We start from the raw sequence: 25,513 nt of genomic DNA, 5'->3' as shown, positions 1-25,513 counted from the left end.
GACTGGCTTTCCTTAATCTGCCCTCCCTTTTATCATCCTCACCCCCCATTTTCCTATTGGACAAGATAGATTTCTATACCCAACTGAGTGTGTGTGTGTGTGTGTGTGTATTCTTCCCTCTTTGAATCAACTCCAATGAGAGTGAAGTTCAAGCATTGTCTACCACCACCCCCATTTTCCCCTCCGCTATAAAAGTTCTTCTTTATATATCTGTTTTATATGAGAAAACATTTCCCATTCTACCTCTCCCTTATCTTTTCTCCCTCTTTCTCACCCCTTCATTTTTTAGATTATTCCAGCATAACTGAATCCTACCCATGTTCTCTGTCTATGTGTTGTGGTTACTGCTGTTATTCAGTCATTTCACTCATGTCCAGCTCCATTTGGAATGACCCTATTTGGGGTTTTCTTGGCAGAGTTACTAGAGTGGTTTGCCATTTTCTTCTCAAGCTCATTTTATTTTTAATTAAATTTTTAATTTATTTTTAGTTTTCAACATTCACTTTTATAAGATTTTGAGTTTCAAATTGCCCCCCCTTTCCCCAAGATGGCATGCAATCAAATATAGGCTATACATGTACAATACTATTAATTATATTCCCACACTAGTCATGTTGTAAAAGAAGAATCAGAATAAAAGTGGAAAAGCACAAGAAAGAAAAAAAGAGCAAATAGTATGCTTCGATCTGTATGCAGACTCCATAGTTCTTTCTCTGGATGTGGATAGCATTTTCCATCATGAGTCTTTTGGAATTGTCTTAGATCATTCTATTGCTGAGAAGAGCTAAGTCAATCATAGTTGACCATCGCACAATGTTGCTGTTACTGTGTACAGTGTTCTATTGGTTCTACTCACTTCACCCAGCATCAGTTCATGTGAGTCTTTCCAGGTTTTTCTGAAGTCCACCTGCTCATCATTTCTTATGGAACAATAGCATTCCATTACATTCATATACCACAATTGTTCAGCTACTCTCCAATTGATGGGCATCCCCTCAATTTCTAATTCTTTGCCACAACAAAAAGAGCTTCTATAAATATTTTTATACATGTGGGTCCTTTTCCGTTTTCTATGACTTCTTTGGGATATAGACCTAGTAGTGGTATTGTTGGATCAAGGGATATGCACAGTTTTATAGCCCTTTGGGCATAATTCCAAATTGTTCTCCAGAATGGTTGGATTAGTTCACAACTCCAGCAATGATTCAAACTCATTTTAAACAGAGTTAAGTGAATTTCCCAGGTTTACACAGCTAATAAGTGTCTGAGGCCAGATTTGAACTCAGGGAGATGAGTCTTCCTGACTCTAGGCCTGGCTCTCTATCCACTGCACCACCTAGCACAGACTCTGTCTATGTAGATTCCTTCTAACTGCTCTATTAATGATAAAGTTCTTAGGAATTGTGTGTATCTTCTTTCCAAATAGGAATGTAAATAGTTTGACTTTATTGAATCCCTTATAACTACTCTTTCACGTTTACCTTTTTTTGCTCCTCTTGAGTCTTGTGTTTGAATGTCAAATTTTCCATTCAGCTCTGATATTTTCATCAGGAATGCTTGAAAGTACTCTATTTTATTAAATATCCACTTCCCCCCAGAGGATTAAACTCAGTTTTGCTGGATACATTATTGGTTATAATCCTAGTTCCTTAGCCTTCTGAAATACAATAAATCAAGTCTTCTACTCCTTTAACCCAGAAGCCACTAAATTGTGTGTGATCCTGAATGCAGCTCTGTAGTACTTGAAATATTTCATTCTGGCTCCTTGAAGTATTTTCTTCTTATCCTAGGAGTTCTAGAATTTGGTCATAGTATTCCTGGGAGTTTTCATTTCAGGATCTTTTTCAGGAGGTCATTGGTGGATTCTTTCAGTTTCTATTTTGCCCTCTGGATCTAAGGTACTGGGGAAGTTTTCCTTGATAATTTGATGTTGAAATACGTCAAACTCTTTTTTAAAAGTATGACTTTTACATAATGCAATAATTCTTAAATTAGCTTCCCTTAACCTGTTTTCCAGGTCAGTTATTTTTCCAATGAGATATTTCAATTTTTTTCTGTTTTTTTTTTTCATTCTTTTGACTTTGTTTTGTTTTTTCTTGCTGTCTCATCTCATTGGCTTCCAGTTGCCCCATTTTTAAGGAATGCTTTTTTCAGCAAGCTTTTGTACTTCTTTTTCAATTTAGCCAATCCTGCTTTTTAAGGAGGTTTTTTCTCTTCAATGAATTGTTTGTGCCTCTTTTACCATTAGACCAATTCTATTTTTAAGTTTTGTGCCTCTTTTGACAAGCTATTAATTCTCTTTTCATCATTTGCATTAATCTCATTTCTTTTCCCATTTTTTCCTCTACCATGCTTATTATTTTCTTTAACTCTTTCAGGAATTCTTGTTGGGCTTGGATACAATTAGCATTTTTCTTTAAAGCTTTGCTTTGCAGCTGTTTTCTCATTATTGTCTTCTTTTGAGTCTATGTCTTGATTTCTGTCTCAATAGTAGCTTTTTATGGTCAACTTCTTTTGTTGTTGTCATTTGCTCTTTTTTTTTTTTTTTTGCTTATTTCTTGAGTTTGAACGCTATGTCGAAATTAGGTTCTGCTCACCTGGGGTGAGCTTCAGGCTTTCTCATGCTTCTGTTTTCAGGGCTAGTCCTAGGGATCTGTGAGTTTTTGGTGCTTCCATGGTAGTGTGATCGAGTGAGAAGTGTGGACCCTACTTTCCTGGTCTGCACTCTGGTCTTTACCCTGTTCCCTTGCAGCCACAAGTGTTAGCACTCCTCTTTGCCCTGGAACTGTGACCAGCTTTCCTGATCTTCTGTAGCAACAAGTCTAGTTCTCTTTTCTGCCTTGGAATTGGGACCAGGGCCCATACTTGTGACCAACCACCAGTACTCCTCTCCACCCTAGAACAGCAAACCAGAACTGCATATGGGCAATAGAGTTGCCAATCAGCACCAGCAGCACCCAATGCCATCAAAGAGTCACCTATGATCTGTTTCTGACCAGTTGCCTGACTCCCTTATCATCTCTGAGCTGAGAGATTTTGAAGCTTCTCCTGCTCTCATAGCCATCTCCAAGACTCATGGCTAGTGCTCTGTGCTGACTCCCATGACTCCCATCCTATTGTTACAAACCTTTCCTGCCAACCACCTAAGTTGTCTTGGGCTGGGAAAACGTCTCACTCTGACCTTTTTGTTGGCTCTGTCTCTCCAAAATTCAATTTGAGGATTTATTTTTAAAGTTGTTTGGAAGGGAATGTTGGGAGAGTTCGGCTGGGTAACTGCCTCTAATCCACCATCTTGGCTCCCTAAAGGACAATTTTTAAAACAGAAAACAGACTTTCTCCAATCGTGTGGTGCCTCTCTTATTTTCCCTGATCTTCCAAATATCACTGTGATATTTGAGAGTGGCTCAGCAATCACAGCTGCCAGTTTTTTCAGGACCTGAGGATGTAGTTCATCTTAGCCAGTTGACTTGAACTCATCAAGGGCAACCAGTTGCCCTCTTTCTATCTCCCCATGTCTCTAGGATATCAACTCTCAATTTGACATTTTTTCTGCTATCATAGAGAAAAAATATATATATTTGTAACATAATTGGCTTCTCCTCTGTCTTCCTTAATCAATTACCATCCATGTCCTACCCCCCAAGAATAGGTGTAACCCACAACTCCATCTTGGGGCATCTTCTCCATGTATATCTTCTGTCTTGGTGATCTTATCATCTCCTGTAGGATCAACTATACTTTCTATGCAGAAGACATATGTACGTACATATGTGTGTGTGTGTGTGTTCCTCTAGATGTGTATCCATAGATGTGTATAAACACATATACAAGAGTGTATAAACAGACATGTGGTGTATACATATACCTGCATGAATACACATACGTATATACACATATGTCATATATGTATCTCCAGCCCCCATCTGTATCCAGAACTCTAATCCTGCTAGGCATCCTTGGATACTCCATCAGTGTCTCAAGCTCAACGTGTCCGAAATTTTCTCCCAAGCTTCATCTCTCTTCCTTTCTCATTTCTGAAAAGGATACTACCATCCTTCCACTTAACCAGGTTCTCGGCTTCTGTATCACCCTGGACTCTTCATTCTCCTTTAAGCCCCATCAAATCAGTTGCCAATTTTTGTTGATTTTATCTGCACAATGACTCCAAAAACTGTTCCTTTCTATCCAACCACAATCTGTCTTAGTTCAGGCCCTCATCACCACTCGCCTGGACTATTCCAAAAGCCTCTTCTTACTTTTCCTGTTTCCATCTCTTACTTCTCCAATCTATCCTCTGCAGAGCTACCATTGTCATTCCTAAAGCACAGGTCTAAATGTGTCATTCCTCTGCCCAAGAAACTTTTGTGGCTCCCATTTTCTTCTAAGATAAAATACTGGTTCCTTTGTCATTGGAAACCCTTCACAATCTTGCTACTTTTCCAGTAGGAAACTTTTTTACCTTCCTGTATGCAGCCTTCAGTTTAGCCAAAGTGACTTGCTTCCTGTTCCCCAGGGATGACATTCCATTGATGACCTTTGTGCCTCTGCACAAACTGTCCTGAATTACCAGTATAGTCCTTATAGGCAGTATGTGGAGCCTTATCCCAGCTCACACTGACTGATAAGTTGGGTTCCCAGATTGAGGCTGGTTATATCTCCCTCTCAGGGTTCATATGCTTGAATAGTTGGGGATGTCTTTCTAAAACTATTAACTCAAGCCTTCATTCTGGTGTGTCCCCTGCAATATCAAGGCCAATAATTAGTGTCCCAGTATTATTTAACCAATTATTATCAATTAGCTTTTATAAAGAAATATTTTACTGCAAAGCTATAGCAAAAAAACACTAGTACAAACACATCATTGAGCTAAGGGCACATTCTGTACTCTCTACCCCCTTAGGCCCTGGGGAGAAGGGGCTCAAACAGTTTTTGCAAAGCACGCACTCCTCGTCCAAATTTGCAAAAAAAACCAGTAGATGCAGTCATTCCCTTGCATGAAGAACATAGCTTGTCCACAATTATAACATTGCTATGGTAGGGCAAGCAGGGACTTCAGGAACTCAAAAGAACACTGGATTGGGTTGTAAGTCACTCTAGTACGGACTCTAGAATTCTGATGGCTCACAACTTGGGAGCCTCATTCTTGTTCAAGGCTTATGTGACATTATTTCTATTGTCTCAAAATGTCCTCTCATTGGATAAGTTTGGAAATCTACTAGGAATATCCTCTTAATGTCAAAGATCCATTGGGGGAAATTTGGGTTGCCCTTTGGAATAGAGACCCAGAGGAAATTTGCCTGGGCCTCAAAAGGATTGCCTACAGTACAGGGACCCATCAAGAAATTCTGGTATTCCTTACTTAGACACTGTTGGCCAGACCCCAGTTAAATGACTTTATTTACTGAGGCAATTATGGAATAATTTTTACTGAAAATAGTTTGGTTTTTTCACCTAAAGGTGAAAGGTAAGAAGGTGACTTCCAGTCAACCTCAAATTCTTAATCTCTGTGGAGAGAGTTTCATGTTGTGGTAGAGCAATATCCTAACCCCTCCCTCCATGAAGGTTGGGCTAGTCTTTCCTTAAAAAGCTACTGAGACCTTCTTCCAGACTTGGTTGGCTCAGGGATCTAGTGGTTTAGAATGTTGACCTCACTTCATTATCATCCAAGCATAAAGTGGCTACAAGGTCACTTTGTCTGGTGGGTTTTGATGGACTAAGGGGCTTCACTCAGCTGAATTAACTCAAGGAGCCCTCAATGCCTACACATTAGATTGTGAACTATTCAAAGGCTCCTTTTTAATCCCCAAAATTTAGCAATGTCTGATACATAATAGAAGCTTAATAAATATTTATTGACTGACTAGCTGATGTTGCTAAATGTCCTTTTCCTGCTATGACCAAGTAAATCTCTTTTGGTTAACTACTGAACAACGTATAAGAAGCTCATTTTCTTCCATTATTGAACCTAAACTACCAAGGGACTGACCCAACCCCGAACATATGTGCTCTGGGATTGCTATAGGGACTAAGCATTCTTTCTGAGGTGGGAAGCTTGTTTTTCTTTGTCTTTTCCCTTTCTTTATTGCCTTTGGGTTGGGGAAGGCTGTTTAGAATACTAACTTGGCCCTCGCTGAGTACCAAGTATTAAGCTTTTGGCTCTACCATTTCTTCTAACTCCATTAGAGATGGCTGTGACCTTGTGAGCTTCAAAAGGTTGGAACCGCCAGGAACCCTTACAACCAACCTGCAGAGGTAGATAATGCAAGTATTGTTATCTCCATTTTACACATGGGGAAACTGAGGCCCATAGAGATGAAGTTAGTTGCCCATTATCACATGTTTACTATCAGAGCCTGGATTCAGACACAGGCTCTTAACTCCAAATCCAATGTTCTTCCCATCCTATGTCATTTTTAGTTCCCCCATCACAATTAATCAACCAACAAGCATTTATTAGGCACCAATTACATGCCAGATACTGCACGTACAGGAAACCTTTAGAAAAATGTACATAAGATGGGGAAGGAGTCATTTATTGCAGTGAAACAGGACCTCCAGGTAGGGATGGATGGTCAGCCAGACAGATAGATGTCTAGAGTTCAGAACTTAAGGGAGCAAGCATGTAGGAGATGTAGATGTGAGAGTCAGCTTGATAGAGGTGATGGCCAAAGCCATGGAGATTAGTGTAGGAGATAGTGTGGGGGAAAGGTTTATTTGGGGGAATCTCAGGGAACTTTGGCCTTCATGAAAGAAAATAATGGCCAGGATTCACAAAAGGATAAACTGAGGTACAATAATGGGGGTGGGGGTAGGACAGAATAGCTTCGGTTCAAATCCAAGAGTCCTGGCCCCTAGCCCCATCTACTCTTCTCTATTATCCAGATGCAGTCACCACCATTACCAACCCCCATTCCCCCAATCCCTGGAGCTCCTCAGAGCTTGGTACAAGGAGTAGCTTCCTTCTCACAGACCCAGTAGTTCTCTTTGCTGCAGGGTGCATCATTCCAGCCTTGAGAGATCAGCTCACAGCAATCCTCATCACCAGCATTGTTGGGTTCTCCCTCATTCCAAAAGCTGTGAACATTAGCCTTTTGGTGAGCAGTCCTCCCCTCTCCCACACTGGAGCACTCCCCAGCTCCACCATTCTCTCCACCTAGACACAAGCTGGTCTGTGCCTTAGATGAGGCACCAAGCTCCTCCACTCACTCCTTCTGACTCTCCCCACCACCACAACACAACACACACACACACACACACACACACACACACACACACCCTACACATACACTCATAGCCTTAGAAGGAGACCATCTAATTCCAGAGAGGACCCCGTCCACTCCCCCTCCCACTCTTGCTTTCTGCCACCCCTGCCTTTGTCTCAAATAGGCCTTCTCTGGGAAGTCCCAGGAGTTTAGTGTGTCTGGACCCCAAAGATCCCCAAACTTCCCAGGCATATGGAGGTCTGAATAGCTGAGAATAGCTGAAGAAATACTTATTTGGACACATAGATGGATTCATGGAGGAAGAAGAGGACAGCTTCTTTCAAGGTTCCAGGGCATCCCCAGACTAAAGGTCCTCAAGGATCCAATGTGAGTTCCTCCTCCACTACAACCTCCCAAAGGTAGAGCTGAGTTTTCCCATATGAGAAAGCTCTGAGCTTTGGATTTGTTTCCCTTCTGAAAGGTCATGGAGTCAGTAGAATCCCACCGTCATAAATCTAGAGTTGGAAGGCAGAGTTGATCTAATCCAAAATCCTCTTCTGCAGATGTAACCCTGGCTTTAGACTTATACACTTTGCATAAGACTCTCCTAATTGGTGGAGAGAATGATGACATGACCCTGCCTAACTGAGAAAGGCAGAATTGATGCAAAAGTTTTCGAGAGTCAAGACAGTTTTCTATCCTGCTTGGAGAGATACATGTGGTTCCAGACTCTCTTTAGGACCAACTTCAAGGAGGGAAAAAAGTACTTTGAAAGTGGCAAAATGCAGGGGATGCCAGCACCTCAATATATCCCTAATTTCCAGCCTGATACCCTAGAGATTTCAATAATTTCCCTTTGACTAAGATTGGAGCCTCTCTCTTGGTTGAGTGAGATCTCAGCTTACTCCCATCCAAGAGCTTCTTTGCTCTTGTGTATTTTCTGGTATAGCTAAATCTGTAGAACTCCTATTTTCTGTTTATTATCTGCTTAGATAAATGGGATTACTCATGATTCACTATTTGTGATGGGCATTTGTGTAATTAGAATTTGGTGGGAAAGAGCCAACCTACCCCCTTTAAGGGATAGTGACCAAGGAAGTTCGTGGCTTTGTTGCTTATGAATTTAAAAAAAAACATTTTGGGCACCTAACCCAGCAATATTGGGGGGAAGTGCCAAAGAGATGAAACTCTAGTCTGGTACCTCCTTTCAGAGAGCAAAGAAGCCATCCTCATGGCCCTTTCTCCTGTACCTCTGCAGGAATCAAAATCTTCCTTGGAGAAGGGTGGGCAAGATTCCAGGACTATCTATCAGTGTCTTCCCATGAGCCCCATTTAGACAATGCATAGGTAACACACACCTTACAAAGAAAAGCAAGCTGAGGTTGAGAAAACTAAAATGACTTGCCCAGGGACTACACAAGGTCTAAGGTAGTAAGTGTCAGTGGTAGAATTTGAACACAAGATCCCTGACCCCAGAGTCAGTGTTCTTCCCACTGAACCTTGAGGGATCAAGATTTTAAATAAGCTTGGGAGGAGAGCACTGATTTTGGAGAGAGACACTGATGGGTTTGAGCATAGGATACAGTGCCAGGAGAAGATACTGATTCTGGGGGCTGCACATGACCAGGGTGATGAGGGAAGGTGCTGACTGGGGTGGGGACTGACTGGGGAAGAATGATTGTGGTGGAGGGCAGATGGTGGAGACCCTGACTGAAAAGAAGATTCTAATTTGATTGGAAAAAGAACCATGACTCCCACAGTCAAAGGGAATGGGGGCAGAGCTTGGTTGTGACTTCCCTTGATCCCCACAACATTGGGGCTGGGGGCCATTGACTTCTGGTGCCTGAGCTCAGTTCTGATGCTGGAGTTTGGGGCATCAACTGGAAGGGGATAGGGTGGTCCTGTTTTCCCTCCCCACTGGGTCTGTGGACTGCTGCCAGCGACTTACGCCTCCTTCAGAGTCGTTCCATCCACCCAGTGCCAGGTCCCTTCTTTCTTCTTGTCACTGAGTCCCACCCACCACCGGTGGTTGGAGTCAGCTCTCTTCTTCAGGTATTTCTGGGAAGCAGAGAGTGGGGTGGGTGTTGGAACTCATCCCTCACTCCCAGGGACCAAACCAAGCCTCGGCCCTCCTCAGGCTTGGGCTCAGGCATTTCCTTCATTCCTCTGTCCCTTACACCGAAAGGCCTTTTCTCTCCTTCGAGACCCAGCCTTCTAACCACTCAGTCTGATATCTGAGGGCACTCACCGGAAGAAAATTCTTCCTTGTGCCAACTATTGGAGAGACAGCAGCAGCAGCAACAGCAGCTAGCATTTATATAGTACTTTCAGGTCTGTAAAGTACTTCCCATGTTACCTCATTTATACACATCCTCTTATTTGAGCCTCCAGGTAATCCTATAAAGCAGATCCTACCATTATCTACATTTTATAGGTAAAGAACCAGCATCACAGAGCTAAGGATGAGTCTGAGATGGGCTCTGAAGCTCATTGCTTCTTCCAGGTGCGATACCTGCCTCTCTGAGTTAGAACACCTGGGTTCAAATCCTTGCTCTCCTAATTGCTGCTCATGTGATCTTGGGGAACTCTCTTCCCTTCTCTGGGCCTCAGTATCCTCGAATGTAAAATGAAAAGATTGGCCTAGCTTGTCTCTAAGGTGTTTTTCAGCTCTGATCTCTGCAGCCCATGACCATCTGCTTTCTCCTGAGGAGACAGCCTAGTTCCAGCATCCATGTGTGACTTCTTGTTGGCACCATGAGTCTATGTGTCTCCAATACGTGTTCTGTAACCCTCTGTGATTCTCAGGCTCCTTGGAGTTCACCTACCACACACCATGAGCTAGCCTAAATAAGTGTCTGTGGAGCATGGTAATGGCTTGTACCATGTACAGATGTTGGGCCCCTGCAGCCACAGTCCTGGATATGATTTTTTGCAGCTTCTTGTCCCTTGTGGGGGAGGGGAGGCGGTATGGCTCATGGGGGTAGCATCAGGAAGAGGAGAGAGCCTTTCACACCCCATCCAGATAAGGGTGCTTTGTCAGTCTTTTTGCATTGTGGTTTGTGTTTCCGTTTTGGTTTTTTGGTTTTTAAATAAAAAAGAGATGTATATATTTTTGACAATGACAAAAAATACTGGAGTATATAATAAAGTATATAATAGTGCCATTTCCTTCTACAAAAAGGATGACCTAAGGGTTATAGTTTCAGAAGGCCAAGTTCAATGCCTTGTGATTGTCCAAAGTCACCCAGATACCAAGTGGCACAGCCAGAATTCAAGCCCAGCTCTTTTGACTCCAAATCCAGCACTCTGTCCACCGAACCACCCTGCTGCCTTCATTTGCCTGGTTCCCATGGTGTCTCTCTATTACTCCAAACCCCAAATCACAGAATCTCAGTTGGAAAGGATCTTGGAGGACCTTTTCCTGAATAATTGCCTCTGAAATATTGGGACAAATGCTCACATAATCACAGACAGAGCACCAGAAGGGACATTTGTGACATCTTGTCCAACCTCCTCATTTTACAGATAAGGAAACTCTTCTACCAGCAAGGTGAAAATGTCCAGAGTCACAGAGGGCCAGCCTTTTCTCAAAGATGTCCAATGAGAGAGAATCCACCACCTCTCAAAGCAGTCCATTCTACTTCTCAGTAACTCATTCTTAGGAAGTTTCTCCTGGTATCAAACCTAAATTTGTCTCTTTGCAGTTCCACCCATTATTCCTTGCTTTGACCTTTGGGATCAGGCACAAAGCTGACACACCTGTCTTCCACATTTCTAGTACTTGAAGACAGCAGCCATGCCCTTCCCTAGCTAAACATCCCTAGCTTATATAGAGATCATTTGAAGTAGAATCCCCTCCTCGGCCTGTCCTCCAGCAGCATTCTTAGCCAAACTCATCACCTCTTTACTCCCCGGTCTCAAACCCTATGCCCCATTCCTGCCTCCCCACCCAGAATACCCATTCCTTTTCCCCTCATGGCCCTCTGCAACTTCAAAACTTGGGGCACAACACCCCTTCCTGGCAGCCATCTCTATTTAACTGTGCCTAACTACTTGTTCATTTGCTCTAGGTGCCCCATGCCCTCTAGATTCATTAGAGTTCATTTCTAAACATCCTTTAACCACCTAGACCTTGTCTCCTAAAACTGAACCGGAAGCTCCCCGAGGGCCAGTATCCTAGCTTCTACTCCCTTGTTGGCAACAGGACTTTGAACAGTGTATGTGAGACCCTTCCCCATCTCTTTAACCTTTTAGGAGGTAGGGAAGTACAGAATTTCTTGAAGAATCCTAGGGGATGACTAGACTGAAGTCATCCATTTTATAGCATCACATCCCCCACACACACACTGATCTTACACAAAAGGAAACTGAGATCTGAAGCGGGTAAGAACCTTGCCCAAGTCAGTTAAGTAGCAGAGGAAGGAAGGACTTGAACCCAGGTCCTCTGACTTCAAATACAGTCCCTTTTCTTCTATACTACCTCCCACTTGAAGGAGAGAATTGTCATGGTTAGCTACAAGTAACTGGGCATAACCTAAGGGTCTCAGTGGGAGGAGGAAAGAGAAGCAAAGGGAAAATAGTAAGAAAAAAATTCCAAGGAATCTTTCCCGCTAATTAGGCAGTCTTCCCCTCTACAAGCCAGCACACTTACTTTGCTATTGTTCCTCATCCTCATTGGCCATGTCTGTGCTTTTATAATGTGTTCCCATGCCTGGAAAGCCCTCCTGACTCACCTCTGTCCCACTGGGATGCCTAGTTTCCTTCAAAACTCAGTTCAAGCACCATCTTCTAGGGGAAGCCTGTCTCAATGCCCCATCTGCTAAGGCCCTCCTTCCTCAAAATCATCTGCATCTATTTTTGTACCTGTTCTAACCTGTTAGAATGTAAACTTCTTGAGGGCAGGAATTGCTTCTGTTTTGCCTTTACGTCACCAGCATTTAACACGATTCCTGGCTCAAGCGCTGTTTGAGTAAATAATTGAGTTTTCTGCTCAGTGACTCAAGAAACGGAGACTGCAAGGCTTAAATGTGAGGAAGGAATGGAAGGGACAGGATAGAGGCCTCACTTCTATTGGGTCTACAAGCTCCTAGGGACAGGAGTAGCAATAGGGAGAAAAGAGACTTGGGTTCATAGGATGCAGGACCGTCATGGATCTTGTTACTCAACTAACCCCTCCCCATAATTTTGTAGCTGAAGGCAATGAAGCCCAGAGCTGTGAATGGGGGGCTCACCCCAAGTCACACAGCACATAGAGCAAAGATTCTGGAAATAGGTGGTCCTCTGACCCCAAATCCAACTCTCATTTTAGTCTACCAACCAGTACATTCTCATAGGGATCTGAGAGCTGGGAGGGACCCTAGAGGTCCGCTAGTCCTTCATTCCTCATGGAAGACACAACATCCCTGACATGGGGTCTCCCAGTCTCTCTGGATGCTCCCAGGGGCTCGTTGTTTCATACAACAGCTGCTTTCATGGTTACATAGGTCAGATTGTGAACAATTTCTCTCTTGCAGCTGGACAAAAATGATTTCCCATAACTTATTTCCACCCCTACTTCATCTGGTCTTGTTCCGTTTTCTGGAGTTTTGCAAAAGAAAGAAAATCTAACCCCCTTTCATGTCACAGATGACATAAATCTAGAGTTAAAAGGCATCTTAGAGCCAATCCAATCCAACCCCCTCAATTTGCAGGTGAGAAAACAGATGAGGTCCAGGGAAGGAAAATATGATTTACCCAAGGTCACATAGATAGGAGGGGTCCTGGGATCCAGGGATTTGGACCTGAGAAAACAACTCACCTGCTCCTCAGAAGAGTCAATGATAACCAGGTTGGAATTATCTGCCTCACATGCCTCTCTGGCTGCATCCCATGGTTTTCGGTACACAGAGAAGTGGTAACAGCTGTCTTTATAAAACTTCCAGTCACAGGGACATGGACTGCAAAGAGTGCCTGTGGGTAATGGGTAGGACTAAGCCATGGGCCCACGAGTCCTGGCTCCCTGTCCTGAACACTGAACTCCAACCTTTTTAGAGATCCCCCAGTATTATTGCTGCTCTCTTTAGTTTCCTGATCTTCCCCAGGAGCCCAGCTGTCCTTACTCAACGTTTTGTTCAGTTGTTTGATGAGCTGTGAGGTTTCAGATTGTTCTTTGGCCTTCAGGTCTAGAGAGGGAGGAATAGAGAAATCAGGATAAACACTTTTGATCTTTGAAGAGCCTAGATGCCCCACCTCAAGCTGAATCTTGCTTCTGGGAGTCTCCCCTTCCTTGGAGAACCCAGTTGTCCTGCTCCTCCTCTGTCCTATGGATCCCCAGAGACTCAGAGATGTGAGAGATTTCAAAGGCCATCTGGTCCAAGCCACACCTCAAGAATTCCCTTCCCTAGAGAACCCTGCTATCTTTCCTGAGTCCTCCCCTGCTGCAAATCTCTGAGCCCTCCACTTGGTATGCTCTCTTTCCACTAGCCCCAGGTGTCTTTCCCCCAGTTCTTGGCCTCACCCCCATTATCTTCCCACTGGGCAGAGAGCTGGTTCAGTTTCTTCTGGATTGCTTCAAACTCCAACTGACTTTGATTCTGGAAGGCTGGAAGACAAAGTAATGAGTCTGGGCCAGTAGGAGTCGTACCCATTCAATGGAGGTCTAGGGAGTTGGGGTGGGGGAGGAAGACAACCCCAGTGTCTTTCCTGTGCCCCTCCCTGCTGCAAATCTCTGAGCCCTCCACCTGGCAATGCTCTCTTCCCACTAGGCCAGGTATGTTTCCCCCAGTTCTTGGCCTCACCCCCATTATCTTTCAGCTGGGCAGAGAGCTGGTTCACTTTCTTCTGGATTGCTTCAAACTCTAACTGACTTTGATTCTGGAAGACTGGAAGGCAAAGTAATGAGTCTGGGCCAGTAGGAGTCGTACCCATTCAATGGAGGTCTAGGGAGTTGGGGAGGGAGGAAGACAACCCCAGTGTCTTTCCTGTGCCCCTCCCTGCTGCAAATCTCTGAGCCCTCCACCTGGCAATGCTCTCTTCCCACTAGGCCACATATGTTTCCCCCAGTTCTTGGCCTCACCCCCATTATCTTTCAGCTGGGCAGAGAACTGGTTCAGTTTCTTCTGGATTGCTTCAAACTCCAACTGACTTTGATTCTGGAAGACTGGAAGGCAAAGTAATGAGTCTGGGCCCATAGGAGCAGTACCCATTCAGTGGAGGTCTGGGGAATCAGGGAGAGAGAGAGGAAGAGAGGCCAATTTTAAACAAGCTTCTCTTTCTCTGGAACCAATGGCAGGATTGGCACCTAACCCATGATCTCTCTTTTATGTTGCCCTCTCTAATAGTATAGCAACCCAGGACACAGGACTCAGGCCTGGCCCCCAACTCAGTCTGACCTCAGGGACCCAGCCCTGCTTCCACTCTTGCAGAGTAGCCCCAGATACCCAGCAGCCCAGATCTCTAAATTAGTATAGTCTATAAAGCTACCTTCAAGCTCATGTGATCCAACTGCTTCATTTTAAAAATAGGGAAACTGAGGACCAGAGAACAGAAAAGACTAGTTCTAGGTCACACATAGCAGTAGCAAGGCTAGAACTCAGATGGTCTTACTCTGGTTACAATGTTCTTTCCACTACATCAAACTATCTCCCTCTTCCCCATCTCCTGATTCCCATGAGAGACACCAGAGATAGAACTTCTCCTTCCCCCAGCCCATTCCTAGCCTTGGGCCTGGGTCTTACCTTGGGACAAGATAATGATGCTGAGGATGAAGGAAAGGGCAAAGAAGACCATCATCATCAGGAAGCCCAGGCGACTCAGCCAGGGAGCTGTAAGGATGAAGTGTCGGGGAAGCCCAGGCCTCCTGGCCCCCAGACCCAGCCCCCTTTAGGAAGCCTTTCCTAAGCTTGTCTATCATGTCACCCAGACCCAGAACAGGGAGCATCACATTTTGGAGCTAGAAGGAACCTTTGAGATCTGCTATCTTAGAGGCAGCTGGATGTTGCAGCAGATGGAGTATGGCCGAAAGTCCTAGCCACAGACACTTACTGGTTAGCTGTGGGGCCCTGGGCAAGTTGCTTTACCTCCCCTAGGTTCGGTTTCCTCATCTGTAAATTGGGAATATTAGCACCTACCTCCCCAAGTTTTTGTGAGGCTCAAATGAGACAACACACGTAAGGCTCCACGCACCTCACAGCACTACAGGAGCGCTAGCGGTAGGTACAGTTATCGTTACCTCGGGCATCTTTGTCATCCCTAGCCTGTCTCCCAGAACACTTCCACTCACCAGGAGCTGGCCCCCTTACCCACAAATACACATGCATGCACATACATCCATATGTGTGTGCGTATATACACACGTGTCTGTGTATTAATAAAGGCACATCTATGTGCATATACATGTGGGCATAAGTATGAGCATGTTGTACACACACATACATATATACATATATACATAGATATGCACACACTGTGTACATATATGCATACATACATTTCATATGCCAAATAAATAAAATATAATTTCAGAGAGCAACATAACTAGCAGTCATGGAAACAGGAAAGGCTACATGGAGAAGGCGGCATTTGAGCCAAACTTCGAAGGAAATTAGGGATTGAAAAAGGGGGAGATGAAGGGGAATCCATTCAAGCTGAATCGAATTGAATTGAATTACTTTCCTGGCAGGGTGTGCTCCCTCTAAAGTGCTGGTGGAGGAACCCTGGGAGTCCGGCTCGTAGCCTCCTACTGTCTACTCCCCTTTCCTCGGCCCAGGAAGTTCCTGTCTCTTAGTCCTACCCCAGGCTACTGTGGCCCCAGCAGGCTTCTCTGCACTCTTCACTGCCCCCACATACCTGGAAAGTTCCTCAGGCTCTGACTTCTTGGGCTTCCGAGGTTGAAATGACTCCATCCAGAGGGCATCAGCACCTCCTCATCTAAACAGAATGATCACATGCCATTCCCCGCCATCAATTTGAGAGGTATTGAAGGTAGGCAATGGGCAGCCGAGTCCCTGGTCTCCCTGGCCCAGGGACAGTCTTGGTCATTCAAGTCTCTATTTTTCATGCCACTTCTAGATTCCCCCTTCCTATCATGAGGAGAAACCTGGTGCTCTGGACTGGAACCTGAAGGCCCTCCCCACCAACCTCTGTCCACCTCCTCTGTGGCTCCGGCTCTTAGCCCACCCACTAGCACCCTTGGCCTCATGCCTACCCACCCAATCCTGCCAGCTCAGTGGACTTCGGATCCTCGGTGTCGCACATCTCGGTTGCCCTTTCCAAAGACTCTTTCTGTTCTGCTTAAAGATCACATCCTCTTCTCTACAACTAAGCAGTTTTTCTTCCTTTCTCCAAAACACCCTCCCAGACTCCCACCCTCTAGCTGAACGAAATATGAAAGGATAAGAAAATGAACTTGCCCTGCTCCCCCATTGGCTAAAACAGAATTGAGGGGGGTGGAATAAAAAGGAATGGGGTAAAAGACAATGTGGAGGGCAGCCCAGAGAGGAGTGGGCCATAATAGTAATGGGACAGGAGAGAACTACACAAGTAACAGGCCCCAAAGAGAGCCTGAGTACAATGAGGATCGGAGAGACTGGGGTAGGGAGGAGAAGGGAGCTAGACCTCAATACCAATAAGGTCAGCTAGGTGTCAAAGTGGATCGAGCACTGAAGACCCTTATCACGCAGAGGTCCAAGAGGTACATTGAGGGTAGTCAGCATCTACTCACAATCCTCAACATGTTTCTTGTACTGGGCCAGCCAAAGTTAGAGTTATTTCAAAGCCAAAGCCATTTAATCAAATTTGTCGTTCAGTTGTTTCAGTCATGTCCAACTCTCCATGACCCCATTTGGGGGTTTTTTTGACAGAGATACTAGAGTGGTTGCCATTTCCTTCTCTAGCTCATTTTACAGATCAGGTAACTGAGGCAGACAGGGTTAAGTGACTTGCCCAGGGTCAGTCACACAGCTAGTCATTGTCTGAGGTCATATTTGAACTCAGGTTTTTCTGACTCCAGGCCCAGCACTCTATCCACTGCTAAATATGTGATAAAAACAACTCCCATCACTAATAGACACAGGGGCACCCTCTCCTACAGGGTACCACATCACCAGTGGGGAAGAGAGTACAAACAGAGAACAAGTATAGAACGTAAATGTAGGGGGCAGCTGGGTGGTACAGTGAGTAGAGCACTGACCCTGGAATAAGGAGGACCTGAGTTCAAATCCAGCCTCAGACACTTGACATACTTACTAGCCGTGTGACCTTGGGCAAGTCACTTAACCCCAATTGCCCTGCCTTCCCCCCTCAAAAAAAAAGAACATAAATGTAGGAGGCATTCATTGGGATCTCATATGGCCAGAAAGAGACCTGAGAGCTCACGAAACCCCATTTGTACTGGCTGTCCCTCATCTCTGACTCCCAGCTTCTTCCCTGGCTTTCTCCAAGATTCAGTTCAAATCCAATTTTCTACTGGAGGCCTTTCCCAGTCTTCTTTCTTCACCTCCTCCCCTCTAAGATTATCTTCTATTTACGTTGTATATATCTTGAGAGAGATGTATGTGTGTATATGTATATATGTATGTTTGTACATAATATATATAAGTGTATGTATATACTGTATGTATCTTGAGAAAGATGATTGTATATGTATGTATTATGCGTATGTATGTAAGTGTGTGTGTTTGCTTAAATGCTGTCTCCCACATCACAATGTAAGCTCTTGGGGATAGAGAATACTCTTTTGTCTTTCTTTGTAACTCAAGTAGCATAGTGCCTAGCACGTGGTAACAGCATAAGACAGTCAATCTTGAAATTGTGAGGGAGGGTAACGTTCCTAGAAATGGTGCAAAGGTAAAAAATGTGAATGTTTATACATTGAACCTATGGAAAATAGGTTAGGTTCCTGCAACCAACAAAAACTGTAATCTTTCACTAAAGATCATTGAAAATATATTTTTCTGGATACAATTCTTTGTAACAAAACATTAATTTTGATCATATGCACTTTTCCTAAGACAGTAACCATGAGATAACCCATAAAATGTAGTACACAAAATAAAATTGGTAACATGCAAAACATTTTTCTCACTAGCGATTCCTTAGAATTCTATGACCTTTTGTGCTACCATCTCAATTTAAAAAAAAATGTTGATTTCAGACAATATTCACTTTTTGTAACACATGAAATCTATAGTACCATAAATACTGTAGAGTAAATAAAATTCTTAAAATTTAAACATTTTTAACCTTAATTTTACCTTTCACTATGTCAGATGGCAGTGTGAGGCCATTAGAGTGTACACTAAATTTTTAAAAGTTTGATATAACTTATTAATATTGTTTCATTTATATGAAATATGCATATGAAATAGCAACAATAATAAAGAATAATGGCTAATATTTACATAGCTAATGCCAGTGTGAACATTTTCAAGACGTATCTCAATGTATTAGGTTCCACATTAACTGGAGTTAAAGCATTCATACAAAGCAAACAAGTAGTGTTTTCTCTCCATTTAACTGTAATTGTGAATCCCAATGATGATACAATGGATTGAATTTTCTGTATTTGGGCTTTTTGTTTTATTTTTCATCATTTCTGCTACCTTAAATGGTCTATTATTTTTGTTTGTACTAACTTCAGCCACTCCATTTGGTTTTGTCTTCAAATCACTTGTCTAACTCTCCATCATGATAAAATATTATTTCACTTTTTAAAAATGAGAGATAAAAATTTTGATAATTAAATTTAATTGTTGAAAATTGCAAATTGTTAGCATTAAAGATTATCAGATAATCTCAATGGTTAGGTTACATTGTAATTTATTTGTAAACCAGCTTTTATATGGTAGTGATTTTTTGGTACTTATGAAATCAGTCAAACAATATATATTTGTTAAAAGGTATAGTCAAGATGGTGGAGTAGCAGGAAGAAATACAATGATCTCCTTCTTCTCCATAACTCTCCCAAACTCTTCACGCCAGACTAAATTCTGATCAGTAAATCCAAGAAAAAAAATCATAGTAAATATTTTTCCAGTCCAGGTCAGCAAAGGCAGCAGAGGCAGACAGAGAGCTCTGCAGGCAGTGGGGATCGAGACTAGCTGGACTCTATCATGGCATACCCTCATGAAGAGCATTCCAGTAGAGAGACAGGCTGTGCACCAGAACAAGGAGTCCCAGATATAGCACAAAGGGGACTGAACTTGCATAAACTGCAGGGATAAGTGACAACTAGCAGCTCTGTCTAGGGCAGACTGACTGTCCAGGCCCTAAAGGTGGCATTCCAGGGTGAGGAACAGTCAGGAGCCATAGGCTATGTACCAAGAAAGGAATAAGTTCAGAAACAAGTAGCTGCTGTGTTGCTTGAATCCAAAGAGCTGAGTGAGTCTCAGTTGAAGCTTTAAAACCAATCTGAAGCTTACAGAGGAATAGTCAGGGCAAGAATCTCAGACCAAAGGTAAGCCTACAGTTCTGATACTCAGACCAGAAGTTTTCTAGCTGGTTGATAGTGGCAGAATCCAGCACAATCTACTGAAACTACAAGTGGACAAGTTCCACAAGCCCATTTTTCAGACTCAAACCCAGGTCAGGAACTTGGGAGGGAGTTCCATGAATAAATACTCCTATGAGTGAAGAGAGATGGTTGATGAAAGTGTGCAAAGTTAGTCTAAGGGACTCATGTACTTTGCTTGACTTTTGGATACATGCACAGCCAGTTGGCAGAGAATGGCAGTCTGGAAATACTCTTGCAATACATGTTTAGACATTGAGGAAAAGCTGAGATGGCATAAAAACCTATCTCCTTATCATATGTGTACTGATCAGCATTTTCTTGTCCTTATATGGAAGTCATTTACTCTTGTCTATAAAAACTGCACACAGTCTGAAAATCAGCACCAGCTGTGCTCTGACGGCTTGCTGTCTTGGGATGCTAATAAAATATCTTCGCCCTTTTTTTCTCCTGAGTTTGACTTACTGATCAGGGCAAGGCACGAACCAAGATTTCTTTTAATTTTTGGCAACCATAAAGGGACCCTTCACCTGCATGGTTATCACTGGAAGAGCCCCCTGTCCAGTTCCTCAGTTGGAGCTCAGACCTTTGTCTGATAGAGGGCTGGAGTTGGCACAAGTCAAATTTAACGAAAAGGTAAAATGAGGCACATTTCTCCAAGAAAGATAACATTTTATTCACAGGGCATGAACCTGGGAACAAGATGGGTCAATGGCTGTCTCAGTTTCCAGTCAAAAATTCAGAATTGGAGGTGTAACTCATTTTTGTAAGCATAGAATGAAGAACAGAACAAAAATCATATAATTGGTTATGGAACTGGCAACATCATGAGTTTGAGAGATCATGATTGGTTACATTAAAGAAAGCGGGCATATATACATGTGGGTTGAAGACCACCTCTTTCTGTCTTAAAGGAATGCTTTATGACTCTATGGGACTCAGCTGCATCTGATGGTGGCCACTAATGGTGGACCAGACTTAGCAGACTCACAGGTACATGAGAATGAGATAGAACCCTTTAATTGGCAAAAATGAGATTAAGATGGGACAAGGTCAGCTTGTTTTTGCTCTTAAGGATAGAACAAATTCCTTGATGTTTCTCAGGAGCTGACGAGCTTTCAAGTCACAATTCAAATCACAAAATAATTTGCAGGTGCAACTGCGATAACAATTCCCTAGAATTAAAATATTTCATGAGAATATTGAACTTCTAAAATTTAGCTCAGATTTTTCTTTAATTAAAAGTGATAAACAGGAAAATTAAACTTTTGGCATTTAACTCTGAGACAGAAAAAGTGAACTTTTGAACTCATGAGCTTCTTCACTTAGAGACAAAGAAGAGGCTGCAGGTTTGTTACTTGGGGCTACAGAATAAAATAAAATATAAAATACACAATCAATACTTGATTCTCACAGAGTGAACTCTCCTGACAATCAGTCGGCTGCAAAGTGGTTGGAGAACTAAACTCCCCAAACTCAGGAAGCATAAGGAGAAACCAATCCTCAGCCTAAAATTTAATTCTCTCACTGTGCATGAAGCCATGCAAACAAAAAGGCAGTGGTGAGTAACCGATCTTATGCTGACATTAGGTCACCGAGGGACAACAGTCAAGGGATACTGGAATCATCATTGAATAGGGACAGAGTAAACTGCCAGTCAACTCCCCTTTAGGCAATCTGTTAAAAGCCTGGGATAAGAGAAAACTACCAGTTCAACTGGGAATGTCCAAAATGTGAAAGGCAAAGCTCAGCTCAGATTGAACTTGATACTTAGATAATTGCAGGGGGGAAATTTGGCCAGATAAATACAGAATCTTTGATTATTGTCAACTGTGCATGCTAAAAAACAGAATTGAAGATCTAAAGCCTAGACAAATGGATTATTGCCACTATTGGGCAGAACTTTCACACCAAAACTACCCCTCATTACCATGTCCGTCAAGGAACCAGTCCAAACTACTGGACCACCAGCCTACAATTCAGATTCCTCAGAACCAAAGACGATAGCACTCTTAAAAACCACTTTGGAAGGGAGTAATCAGAAGAGAGGACACGTCCCCTTTCCACCAGGAGACATTGTATTATGGCAGCAATCCACTCTACCCTTTCAGATGGACCCAGCCAACACCATTAAGAAAATTAAGACTATTATAAGGAGTCATAACCCCACTTGGGAGGATATTAATGAGCTATTAGATGCCCTTTTCACAAAGGATAAGAAGGAAAAATCCTGTCCTGTGCTGTAAAGGGGAGGATGAACCTAATAGGACCACATGACCCAAAACAGCTCCCAATTGGAAGTATAGTAATGAGGGGTACTGGAAAATATTCAGTGATGGAGAAATGACCCTCTATGATGCTCTAGAGCAGGCAGCACAAGAAAAAATAGATTGAGAAAAAAATCCATAACACTATACAAAATGTAGATGAATATTCTCATGCTTTCTATATTCGTTTGTGTGCTGCCACCCAGAAATTTGCTCAGTTGGATCCAGAAAATGAATATGATCTAAAAGCAGTTGCTTCAGCTTAGGTTAATCAATAGGCAGCAGACATTTGCAATTACTTTCAGAAATTCTGCCCCAGCTGGTGTGGAAAAACTGTTAGTGAACTCAGGAGAATTGTGTCATATGTGTTTGAAGGGTGGAAGAAGAAGTAACTTAGGAAGAGAAAAAGTAAGATAAAGAAAGTGAAGATTTTGGCGGCCATCATGAAAGGGGTAAAGACCCTTTTGAGCCCCCTCCCCAAAACACGCAGAGGGCCAACACCTGAACAGACCATTCAGAACAAGATATTTTGGCTCACTCTGAGTGGGCATAGCCATCATGCTTTGCGAATGAACCCAAAACTCTCCTGCTGGATTAGCTGACTAGGAATATTCTTCTGTATGGCTGATGAAGACCAGGGACCTTGGACTGGACATTTCCTTATCTTTATATGGCCCTCCCTTGTTAAAGGCACTATCTTGACATCTCCTATTTTATGACCCCCTATGTTTATGGTTGGCAGAAAGCCAGACATCCTGGGGCCACTCTATTTTCATGAAAACTATAATTTTGGCTAATAAAGGACACTGGTGTCCTGGGGGTTCCTCTATGGGTATAAAAACTTCTTAAACTAGCCTTCCTTTGAGTTCAGAATTATTTTCTGACTCCCATGCACATATATCACACATTTTCTGCTTCCTTAAACTCTCTCTCTCTCTCTCTCTCTCTCTCTCTCTCTCTCTCTCTCTCTCTCTCTCTCTCCCTCTCTCTGTCTCTTTCTCTCTCTCTCTCTCCCCATGTATATATACATATATATATATATACATATATATATACATGTATACAGTCAACCCGAAAGTTTGGTTAAAAGAGGCAAACAGGCTAGGTGATATATAAATTCAGTTTGTTTATTCCCTTAAAGCTATCAGAATATATGCATGAAGCTGATGGGGTTTGAGGAAGTCCAGGAATCCCAAGACTGGAGTTCCCTGACAGAGTCATCTGGAATGAATTCACGAACTCAAGCATTCTTTAAATCAAAGTGGCAAAGATTTATTGTTATGCTTTTTAGCAGGTAAGAGTTCTCAGGAAACATGCAACTTTAGAGGGGTACAATTAAAGTTTACATAGGATAAACTATAGTAAAACATGTGCCAAATATGCTAACTGGGTGATTCAGGGTGGGATTATGGAGTGGTTAAGGAGTGGTTAGTTCTTAAAGGAAGATGTACTTTTATTATCTACTGCCCAGAGTTCAGTGGGAAATAGCCCACGGAAGGAGTGGGGAACCTACATGGAGGTGTGGGTTTAGGCTTGAACTGTCATTAAATCAAGTAACTGTCAGGGCTGACAGAGAAATACCCAGGCTGCCCCTCATCAATGTCTTGTTAGACAAGGTAAATGAAGAGAGTGTACATATATCTAAGTCTAGGATGAACATGATGAGGAGTCCAGGATGCATATGATAGTCCAGTGACCAATAAATATCTTTATGAGCCAGTACACAGCCAGTTCAGCCAGTACACAGCCAGTTCAAACTAATAAATTCTATAGGTGCAGCTGGCTACTGTATCAGGAAGAGAGATAAATGTTTTGCTAGAGCATACTGTCCTTGGTCTGGAGAGAAACTGGCAGGAACAGTATTTTGAGGCTAGGGAGAAATGTGATTTTGGAACTGGGGTCCAAGCACAGGCACACAAGCACCCCATCAGAGACAGAACTTATATTCTGACTGTCTGATAAAAGAATAAGAAACCCTAAAGATATTTTAGAGCAATCCCAATTCAGGATATCTGTGTCACTCAAATTTATAATTTCCATATATGTTTAACCACAGTATGAGAAAGTACTTTTCTTAATTGAATAGGTTATAAATACAATAAGATAAGAGAGTTGACAAAGTGTCAATTGAAATTACAACCCAGGATATCCACGTTTTCTTTACCATTAACATGACATAACATAGTATATGTCCATAAAATATTAAGATAAGAAAAGTCCCATTACTCGAGGTAGTGTCTGGTCAAGGCACTTTGTCCTTGGTAGTCATTAATAGAATGTTCTGGTCAGTTTCACCTGGCCTTGTAGTGTTGACACAGGAAGGGGCATTTTGAGTTCACTCAGAAAGCAAGACATGTCTATTATGCCAGAATTTTGTAAAGCAGTATGGTAGGTTAAGCTCAGAGTGGGTCACAATGCCTCTCCTGATTGGCCAATCCAGGTTTAAGGCCCTTCTCAGGTCTTAGGGATTCAAAATGGTTTGGGGAGGGGTCCACTATATATATGTGTATACATACATGTTAGAAACATGCTTACATTGTCTAGGAATAAACAAGACTCGTTGGGAAGCCAGGAATGTTTTAATTATAGTTTACATTTATTCCTCCTAAATAAATGGGTACATCCCCTGAGCAGAGTACAGGAGAAAGTATAAAGGACTCAAATGGATGTCAGTCCTTTTATTGACCCCAACATCAAATCTCCTGCCAGGCTCTTCATTGGTCAGATGCAAACCCCTGACTGCCTACGTCATGACCTCCTCTTTGTAGCTTTGTAGCTTTAGACAGGCATGATATTAACAAGATCATATTTTCACAAGCCCTTGACCTAATTGCCTTCATACCATTACCAAGAATTAAAGACCCTAACTTATACAGGAACACTAGTTCCAGTCCTATAGTAATCTAAGATGTTCCATAATCAATTATTTTAATAGATTTGTTACAGTATTTACAAAACTTTCTGATTATAGAAATTTGCCACTAAGAGACTAGGGACTTAGAGTAAAGGGATGATATTTTCCCCAGTTTCCAGGCAGAAGTTGTGTCAAATTGCAAGCTGCATTGAGCCAGGCTGCCCTGTTTAAATCATACCTGCAGTTCATACCTGCCACAAAGGGCTGCTGGCATCTTGGGTCAGCCTTCTTTGATATTCACACGTGGAGTTAGACTCAGGAAAAATAGTCAGTTAACAGTCCCATTAAGTCTTTGAATGGCAAGTTCCAATGACCAGTTTAAGATGTGACTATAATCTCACATTGCCAGTTTTAAAGACTAGTTTTAAATAGCTTGCATGATGTTTCTGATTTAATTCCAGCAATTAATTGCACAACTTGTATTAATACCCAATTTGCTCTTATATCACTTTGAAACATTTAAGGACCTTATTCAACATAGATACAAAGTAACTTTAAATCCCAGCCTTAGTCTATGGGATAATGATTCAATCTTACATTTGTATTTTTATTTCACAGACTTCTTTTTCCTTTGTCCAAATTATTCCCATTAATATTTAGAAACAATATTATCTTTCATATGACTACACAAGAGTACCAATTT

At 42.6% G+C, this 25,513-nt stretch overlaps 1 protein-coding gene across 3 annotated transcripts; it reads right to left on the bottom strand.

Annotated features, from left to right (window-relative positions):
* Positions 1-6,431: 6,431 nt before the first annotated feature.
* Positions 6,432-16,512, bottom strand: LOC118833865 (CD209 antigen-like protein C). 3 transcript variants are annotated; one of them, XM_036741280.1, is made up of 10 exons: positions 16,391-16,512; positions 16,029-16,109; positions 14,918-15,004; positions 14,257-14,340; positions 13,979-14,062; positions 13,699-13,782; positions 13,301-13,363; positions 13,000-13,151; positions 9,151-9,260; positions 6,432-7,074 (listed from the first exon to the last, which is right to left on the bottom strand). In XM_036741280.1, exons 1-10 carry the CDS (start codon positions 16,434-16,436, stop codon positions 6,933-6,935), a joined length of 933 nt encoding a protein of 310 aa, XP_036597175.1. In that variant the 5' UTR covers positions 16,437-16,512; the 3' UTR covers positions 6,432-6,932. The 3 variants fall into 3 exon arrangements, with proteins under 3 accessions (XP_036597175.1, XP_036597177.1, XP_036597176.1); XM_036741282.1 differs by lacking the exon at positions 13,699-13,782; XM_036741281.1 differs by lacking the exon at positions 13,979-14,062 and having other exon boundaries at positions 16,391-16,511.
* Positions 16,513-25,513: the final 9,001 nt, after the last annotated feature.

Source organism: Trichosurus vulpecula, chromosome 1, assembly GCF_011100635.1.
Source record: "Trichosurus vulpecula isolate mTriVul1 chromosome 1, mTriVul1.pri, whole genome shotgun sequence".
Taxonomy (NCBI): Eukaryota; Metazoa; Chordata; class Mammalia; order Diprotodontia; family Phalangeridae; genus Trichosurus; species Trichosurus vulpecula.
Note: the sequence above shows the minus strand (reverse complement) of the source record. Positions and strands in the feature narration are given on the sequence as shown.

Bases quoted from the DNA above. Each gene is read 5' to 3' on its own strand.
- LOC118833865 (XM_036741280.1), bottom strand. From the start codon at position 16,436: ATGTGCGACACCGAGGATCCGAAGTCCACTGAGCTGGCAGGATTGG. The intron at 14,063-14,256 runs GTGAGGCCAAGA...TTTGCCTTCCAG, and splicing joins CCAGCTGAAAGATAATGGGG to TCTTCCAGAATCAAAGTCAG. The intron at 13,364-13,698 runs GTGAGGCCAAGA...CTCCCTCTCTAG, and splicing joins CCAGTGGGAAGATAATGGGG to ACCTGAAGGCCAAAGAACAA.